This window comes from Leuciscus leuciscus, assembly GCF_965113295.1.
Source record: "Leuciscus leuciscus genome assembly, chromosome: 10".
NCBI lineage: Eukaryota > Metazoa > Chordata > Actinopteri > Cypriniformes > Leuciscidae > Leuciscus > Leuciscus leuciscus.
Genome location: NC_138734.1, coordinates 27,138,838 through 27,147,848, shown reverse-complemented (window position 1 = coordinate 27,147,848; position 9,011 = coordinate 27,138,838). Strand labels below are relative to the sequence as shown.

General features: G+C 39.7%; 1 protein-coding gene across 1 annotated transcript; it reads right to left on the bottom strand.

Moving 5' to 3' along the window:
• Positions 1-543: 543 nt before the first annotated feature.
• Positions 544-6,679, bottom strand: minar1l (membrane integral NOTCH2 associated receptor 1-like). Its single transcript, XM_082181389.1, has 4 exons — positions 6,379-6,679; positions 4,166-6,237; positions 2,531-2,719; positions 544-2,183 (listed from the first exon to the last, which is right to left on the bottom strand). The coding sequence occupies exons 2-4, from the start codon at positions 6,137-6,139 to the stop codon at positions 2,001-2,003; spliced, it is 2,346 nt and encodes a 781-aa protein (XP_082037515.1). The 5' UTR covers positions 6,140-6,237; positions 6,379-6,679; the 3' UTR covers positions 544-2,000.
• Positions 6,680-9,011: the final 2,332 nt, after the last annotated feature.

Here is a 9,011-nt window from a genome sequence, read left to right as displayed (position 1 = left end):
TCATAATTCAATACGACTCTTTATTGTTTTATATCTTCATAATTATATATTTTATATGAAATTGCATTTTAATCGATCTTCGAAATAAATTAGGTCACTTTTCAAAGGCATCAATATGTGTGCTAAATAATATATCTTGCAGCATTGTCAGATATGAAATCAAATAACTTTTACAATGTATATTGTACGTAGAGAGAAAAAGGCAGAGGAGATTTTAGATAAACTGCATTAGAAGGAAGGCTCACTTGAGCTATGTGTGTAAGTGCGGTTAAGTGCTTTTATGTCAATAACGGAACTGACAGATCATAAATAGATAATACATGTTTATGAGAGCTGTGCTCTGAAATATTAAAACTCCAATGGGAAAAGCAGCAAGAAGCAGTGTAGCAGTGTGCAAAAGTTGCTGATATTATTGCAGAAAAACTCATTTCAATCAAATATTATCCCTGTCATGATCCACCTGTTTTCACCTGTCAGCTTGTTTAACTGCTGGAAGAAACAACACACAAGACATGGTCCCGTTGAATAATCAACCAGCTTTATGAAGACAAAATAAGAGACAAAGGTATTTATATTCACAGTCAAAGGTGCCCTGAAAAATAAGGACTCCCTATCAAGTAATATAAAGCTGCTGAATACAATCATAGAATGAAAAACAATTGCTATAAATTTAACAAAAAATGATTCTGAAGATAAATCAATAGGCTATTTCTAAAGAACAAGAGGAAGACAAAAAAAACATCAGCCAAAATCATGTAGTCAAAACTTTTCCAACATTGCCTCCTTAAAATAGGACATCTCATTCAATTGTCTTCATATTGCAGTATTCAGATAGTTATGTGCTGTAGAAAGCATTCCTAAGACTTGCTATGTGGTTGGTGTTGTGCATGGTCGCCAAAGCGTTGCTAAGATGTTCTGGGTGGTTTCTAAGTGGTTGTTTCCTGGCCTGTGATATACTCGTCCCTTTATGGCATAGATCAATCCTTCATCGTAAATCCAATCATTTAGAGAAGTAATAGCACGATTTGAGGCATCATCATTCTGTAGCACAAGTGGTGCCAGATGAATTACAGTATCTTAGATCAAACTGCAAGTTGGCTGAAGTTAAAATATGATTAATTCCTATTGGAAACTCTTTTACCTGAGCAAATCGGAGGCTTTTCTCATTAATCAGCAGCAGCAGACAGAAGTAGGGCTCATTCAGGCTCAATAAAAGCGGACAAACACTCTTTCTCCTGGTCTCTCCCCTCCCGCACTCACTCACTCAGTCCCATCCTATGGTCCCATCGCAGCCCATTAAAAGTTTAGTGCTGTTGTTCAGCAAATTGAAACTGTGTGCTGGTATCGATCCACCATCATGCATCCATTCTGGATCTCTGGAGGCTCATTTTCCTTTTCTTTTAAGCTTTTGTGAGGAAGGATATTACATTTTGTTGCACCATTTTGGTTGTGATCGAGTTCACCACAAAATCAGGTCATATAGAATATGCATTAAATAAAAACAGAGATAAGACAAATGTCAGCATTTAGCAGATTTAAAGAGCAGTTGCATGTGAATTTTCCGCTATGAATGGATTTTCCTAGCATTTAAATGGAGAGAGAAAGCATGTGGGTGTAGAGAATCGTGTGCTGCTGTGTGAGAAAGTGGATGCCAGTTTCAGGTTTCAGCAGAATTACATTTAACGGGAACTCCCCAATATCCATCAACAAAGAGGGTATACCGGAACGTCCTGAATCCATAAACTGCTGAATAAGCATTTAACTGAGAATGTGCTACAGTTCAAAAACAAACCTAAAGGTTGGGAAACTCCAAAAAGGCCAATGGAAAGTTTCAGGAAATGTTTTTTTTAGAATGAAGCCTATTTTGCATAGGTTTTACAGTCTGCCATGCTTGTTGAATTGGCTTCATGAAGAAATCATGCTTTCATTCAATATTATCTAATAAACACGTATTGTACCATTCAGAGTAGCTTTAGGCATGTCATGTGACTGCATGTACATTACACAGTGCTGATTGGAATGACGATGATGAGGATGAGGATGATGGTGGCAGTGATGCTGAGGGCAGCGATGCGGTACGCCTGGTTTCTGTTGCAATGGGTGTACGAATACGAACGTCGTAGGAGCGTGTCGGAGGCTGGCGTGTAAATCTCGTCCGTCCAGAACTCCAAAGACTCAGGGGGCTGCAAAATATGATCAGAAAATATCAGAGTTTATAAATGCTGGTTTATCTTTCATGTTCTGTTGAGCCCAATGATGTATATTTGAAACAATAAAAGTCATTTTCAAAATGATTAAACCCAGATTCTTTAAACATGTTCCACAAACCTCTTCAAAACCTGGGAATATATTACCTACTGACCCAAGCTGTGAACCTCTCTTGTAACTCAAATTATATATGAACTTTGAAAAAATGGATTATCATCCAATATAGAACATTTATTTTACTTTGTGTCAATTTAACTCCAGCAAAAATACATATTTATGAGGTGACAGTTTTGACTCAAAACATTACATTTGGAGATGTTACCTGAAGGTCCAGAGGTGTTAAGTCTGATTGGCTCCAGGTCACTTTGGGGCGTTCAGTCAGATGCTGGGCAGTGCTCTGGACTGATGTGCGGCGTGGTGCATTCTGGATCTCAGGTGGCATGAGGTGAAAACCCGTGACTTCCTGCACTACGGGGACCTCTCTTTTATACACTCCACCTAAATGATCTGACTGAGGAGCAAAACAAGATTTATATTATAACCAACGATTCACCCTTACATCTACACCCATAGCATTCTTCTCTAAATTAATACTATTTTATTATTTTCTGCATGACAATTTGGTGCAAAGCTTAATTGAAAAATTCACATGAATTAAAAAAATTGCTTTAATGACAGCAGCACTCCAGCTTCATGAACTCCACAAGTTTGTGTAAAACCCGTTGATCATGTTCTCAAGCTTGATTTGAGAATGTGCTTCTAATGCTTCAATATACTTCAGGGATGACATCATTTTTTTAAGCCAACAAGGAAGCTAGCATTACCCTGTTTCCCACAAACACCCATGGTAATACTTTAATTTGAATGTGTCCTTGTTACACGCTACATGTATTTACTATAGTAATACTATAAATTAGGCATAATTGCATGCAACTAACCCTAAACCCTAATACTACCCTAACCCTATAAGTAAATGTATTTAGAAAATATTACTCAGTAGTTAAATGTATAATAACACTGTAACAGGGACACATTAAAATAAAGTGTAACGTTTCCCATTGGTTTTTGGAAAATTGCAAAAGTATATTATTCTTACAAGTTTTGTTCATTAAGATAATCTTTTCAAGCTAAGCTATAATTTATAGCCTAAGTTAGGCTATAAATGAACATGACTTTAACTTCACCACCAGTCTACAAATTGGGAAGTTTCAGTTGGAATACAACAAGGCTGTAAATACTGTACGTACAGTATTAGTGAGCAGATGAGTTGTCCTGTTCGGCGTCATTGACAACTTCAGCAAATCAAAAGTGGGGTATCACTTATCTATTTTATGTTGTAGGAAAAAAATATCTTGAGATTGTGTTAAACAGACATTATTTCAGGAAGTTAACAAAAAAAAACTTTTATTGACCTTTTTCTGACTTTTTCTTTACTTTGTCAGTCACAATTTTAATGAAACAATTTTAATGAAATAGAAAAAGTGCTTAATCTTTAAAGGTGCTTTAAGTGATTTCTGCCATATGCACAAAATGAATGACAAGCAGAGAACATTTCTGATTGGCTAGTATTCCGATTGGATGCAGACTTTCTGATTGGCAACTGACTCTTATTTTGTTGTTTACAGAGGCCTAATTGATTATAGCGTACTAGCATACTACTCTTAATATTTTTCCTTATATTTTACATATCTTCATATGGCAAAAATAGTAAAAGTAGTATGCTAACATGCTATTCTGAATTCAGTCTAGATCTGTCACAAAGACAAGTAGGTTTTCTCACACATACTTCAGTGATTTAAGAAATGTTTATGTGCAAGAAATATCTCTTACAGACAATTTAAAATATGTGTTTACTTGATCACTTTCTTTGTTGTAAAATTCTAAAACATAAAACCTATCAGACATTTGGACCCCACTTTACATTTGTTGTCTCAGCAGATATTTCTTGTCCTGTTACCTTAGCAGGCTGTATGTGTGGCTCTTTGGTGAAGCTGATGCTCCACTCTCTGTGGGCTTCAGACCCGCTGCTCTCCGTGTGGCTCCTAGAGGCCCTGCGTACAAACAGACGCCTACGGTTTGCCGCTGCCTCATTGACGCCCTCCATTCCTGGATTGGTCCTCGGGGACCCCTGCTGTTGCTGTATGTTAGGCCGTGGTGCGAGCTGTGGTTGTATGATCATTTGATGCGAGTGAGGGCATGCGGCCTGCTCCCGTTGTTCCAGACGGTCCAGCGTGGAGAGCACAAGGGCCAGTTGCTCACGTAGTTCTGAGATCGGCTCTAGCTGTTGCTCCAGCTCCGCGACCCGTTGGAGCAGGCGTCCCACACCCCATCTCACGCCTTCCTCAGGTGCCTCCAAGGAGTGAAACAACCTCCGTAACTTTCCCAAACGTTCACGCCTCTCTGGCAGCCCAGCCCCGCCCCCTTCCTGTGCCCCGCCTCCTTCCCCTGGCAACACTGCCATGGAGCCACACATGCTAATGTCATCTAGGAAACGGAAGATGGCACTAATGTCGTCCTCGCCGATGTCAGGGTTGTCAATGGAGAGTTTATCGCCAAGCATGAGGCTTCGTAAAGCACGCCGATCTGCAGCTTCCGTCTGGGTGCCAACGCTAACCGCGCCCTCAAAGCTCGGTGACCAATCGTACCACGCATCCAAACTCATGCCGCTCAGCCGCTTGAAGGTGTCCCGCACCGAGTTGACGATGTGAGGATCAAAACCGGGAAGGTCAAAGCTTGACCCGTCAAAGCTAATCTTAACAGCTCCTGGTTTTCGTAAACCAGACTTCTCTAAAACAGATCGCTCTGATCTGGGTTTCTGCAGCCCAGTCCTTTCAGGCTCAGGTCTTTCATCCGCCGTCCTGCTGTCGATGTCCAAGCTGTGGCTCTTGACTTGAAGGACCGGAGTTTGGTGCTTTTCATTGGAGACTGTAGGGCCGAAGTATGTGGACCCCTGGAGCTCGTCCAAACTCTCCTGCTTCGCCAGATGCCACTGAGTCTGAGGGTCGTACGGGTCTGTGGCGTCAGCATACGATTGCGCATTGGCAGCATGTGCATCTGGTTCAGGTGCATTTGAGTGAGCGTACAAATGGTCATGCAGACATTGCGCGTGTGATGCCGGGTTGCACATGTGGTGGTCGTTTGCGTATGTTGCGGGGTCTGGATAGGGGTTCTTCTGGGTAATGTAAAGCAGGTCCTCACTATCCGATCTTGGTCCGTCTGGGCTTTGATCTGACTGGCCGTCACCTTCTGAGGACATAAGTGTTTCGTTGTGGATCCCTTCTTTAAAGGCACTCCTCTTCTGAGAGCAGGAACGAGCGACGCGGGCTCCCTGATTGGTCGCCGAGGTCTTGACTGCCAGCTGATTGACCGTATCACTGGAAACATCCCCAGTATGCGCGTTCTGCATCCTGTCTTGGTTGTGCATGAGTGAGTGAGACTGAGCAATCAATGCGGAGGTGGTCCAAGCGTGTGAAGCCTCTGTGTTGTGACTGAATGCTTCACAAGGGAGGTTCTCATATTTACATTCCTCAGAGGTGGTCCCTCCTACTGTGACGGGTAAGGCGGCCGGCCAGTGGTAACGCACAAATCCCTTCCCACAGATCTGACAGGGCGTCAGCGACTGACGGTTCTGAGTGGATGAAGGAGCCATGCGGGTGTGCATGAGGAGGTTGAACAGTGAGACCACATCTGCGGCCGCTGAGAGCCGGTTACTGCAGGGTGGGTGAAGGCGCTCTCGGAAGAGGGTGGCGGGGAAGCAGGGGTCTCTACAGGCGGTGGAGTATAAGAGACTCCGTAATTCTAGAAGAGGCTGCAGGCTGAAGCTTCCACTTAGATAGACGCAAATGTCTGGATACAACACGCTCCCATGGCATGCGCCTAACACCTCCAGGATCTCCAACAATACCAGGGGGTCTTCAGGGTTTTCAGACATATTTGCACTAGATTTAAACTTTTAGTAGTGCACACAACATTTAGAAATTTAAGCCCACTGTCCTCTGCTTTCCCCCTTCATCAAAGGCACATGCAGCTCTGCAAATGGGAGCACAGTAGTGAAATCAGGTCAGCCAGAAGAGGATTTCTACAAAAATGACTTTTGTATTGATTTCATATAAATCCTATGCAAGTTAAAACAGTCCAAGAAAGGAAAATCCAATAAAAACAAGCAGTTACCTCTTATCACTGGGATATGATGCTGAGAATAAAGCTATTCACTGCTGACCTTATTCAAAGCCTTAATATAGCCACTGATCGGAGCATCTGAAAAGCAGAGAAATCATTAGAGACATCGTGAAATCGTCCATCTCCACTGATCAGGGTCCCACCTGAGAGACTCTTGTTGGTAAAGCAGCAGTCAATGGTCAGGCAGCGGTCAGTCCCACGATCAGTGCAGAAAAGCAGGTCGCCTGGGGTCTCCAGAGACGCCATGAATCCCGGGTCTCATCCTTTAATGAGCTGATCAGAACGTCCTGTACACGAGAAACAGCATAGATAGTTTCTGCTTCATGTGTGACAGGAGCATTGAATCCTCTAGTTGGTGTGTTTGCACACGGAGATTCTGTGGTCAAAGTCATGCATGACGTTAGTGGCTATTTTAATGCACAACAATAAACATACTAAAGGAGAAATGCATTGTAAAGTACAGAAATCTCTAGAAGAGAACTTAAATTGTAACATATTTACTTTTTGTTATTTACATTATTAAAATTAATACAAACTATAATAAAATAGATGTAAAAATATATACCAAATACATTGATTAATGAAAGAAAATATTAGTTAATAAATATAAAAAAATGAACAAACAAATAAATAAAATCAGTTACTATGAAATGTATATTAATTTATGCATTTCTCTGTACTTGATTTTTACTAATTGGTTAATTGTTAATAAAAAAAAGTTGGCTAGTTATAATAGAAATGTATTGGAGTTGCATTTCATTCGGAGTTCTCCTCTGCATTTGCTCTGTGATATGTCTATATCTGTATAAAAAAAAAATTAAATGAGAAAAATACATCAATGATTTACATATTAAATAATTCAATAAAATGTACTCCTAATCAGATTTGATTTCTAAATATATTGAACAATAAATCTTTTTTATTATGTACTAAAGAGCCTACGTTAAAAAATCCATTTAAAAATAATTGAGATAAGGTTTAGATTTACAAGCTTTTGAGCGTGTGAATTTTCTTGATTTCCTAAGAAAAAGAATGAAAATGAAAGCCCACCTGTACCATCTGAGGATGTGTCCTGAAGCTCATAGACTGTCCCAATTCACATGCAAACAGCAGTGGAGTCAACTGAAGCGTGTGATGAGATCTTTACAGACTGTAACACACTTCCTCTCTCTCTCTCTGTTTAAGTATAGATTCATTAAAGTGATCAAACCTTTTAAAAGTGTAATGGAGCTCCTTCACTTTAGAAGTCAGAGAGTTGGAACTGCTAAGACTTATCAAGTTCTATCTCTAATTGATGAGCATCTGAAATACATTAGGTTTAAGATCTCCTCAGCACACAATACAAGTGTATTATAAAGTTTGTTGTTGAGTTGTAAAGTTTGTTTGCTTGTTTATTTGTCTGTGGTTCAAAATTATTCATCATAAAGACCACCGGGGGGCAACAAAGTCCATGTTATAACAAATTGCATGTAAATATGAAAAACAAATCTTTAGGGAGAACACTGGTGATGACTACTATGGAAAGACATCAATTGAACAGCTTGTAAAAACATGTCACGTAGCATTACGTCATTTACCTCAGGAAAGTCATTCAGTGTCCACAGCTTGAGAAATGAACTCTTTCGCTAAATATATGCACTGTATTAGACTATACTACTAGGCTATATATTTAATATATTTTCCTTAACCTGTTGGTGATGTCTTGATTATTTACTGTAGGTTTAAATAAATAAATCGGTCATGAAAACGACAACCACTGGGTATAAATGATTATATTTCAACAACGAATTTAGAAGTTAATGCAAAAACCGCCTTAATTATGTTTGAATACAATTTGTTATTTGAGTGTTGATTATTATATCTAAAAATAAATAGCAATTGAATTGAGGCTAATAGTCTCTGTTGATAACCTTTAATATTATAGTAATGTGCAAGCAAGGGCTCCCTACATAGTTTACAGATAATGTTTTATACTTAAGAAACTTTTAGTTATAATTGAATTTATTTGACAGAGACACAATTTGTTTAGTAAACCACTTTTTAATAAAAAAAGAAGCAATTTTATATTTAGTTTTCAACCCCATGCATGCTATACGAATCCGTACCGAACTGTGATTTAAAAAAACCGAGGTACTGCACTGTCAATTTTGTGTACTGTTACACCCCTAATATGTATATATATATATATATATATATATATATATATATATATATATACACTCACCTAAAGGATGATTAAGAACACCATACTAATACTGTGTTTGACCCCCTTTCGCCTTCAGAACTGCCTTAATTCTACGTGGCATTGATTCAACAAGGTGCTGAAAGCATTCTTTAGAAATGTTGGCCCATATTGATAGGATAGCATCTTGCAGTTGATGGAGATTTGTGGGATGCACATCTAGGGCACGAAGCTCCCGTTCCATCACATCCCAAAGATGCTCTATTGGGTTGAGATCTGGTGACTGTGGGGGCCATTTTAGTACAGTGAACTCATTGTCATGTTCAAGAAAGCAATTTGAAATGATTCGAGCTTTGTGACATGGTGCATTATCCTGCTGGAAGTAGCCATCAGAGGATGGGTACATGGTGGTCATAAAGGGATGGACATGGTCAGAAACAAT

Coding starts and splice junctions, on each gene's coding strand:
- minar1l (XM_082181389.1), bottom strand. CDS start 6,139: ATGTCTGAAAACCCTGAAGACCCCCTGGTATTGTTGGAGATCCTGGAG. Junction 2,720..4,165: donor CACACATACAGCCTGCTAAG/GTAACAGGACAA, acceptor TTTGCTCCTCAG/TCAGATCATTTAGGTGGAGT. Junction 2,184..2,530: donor TAACACCTCTGGACCTTCAG/GTAACATCTCCA, acceptor CATATTTTGCAG/CCCCCTGAGTCTTTGGAGTT.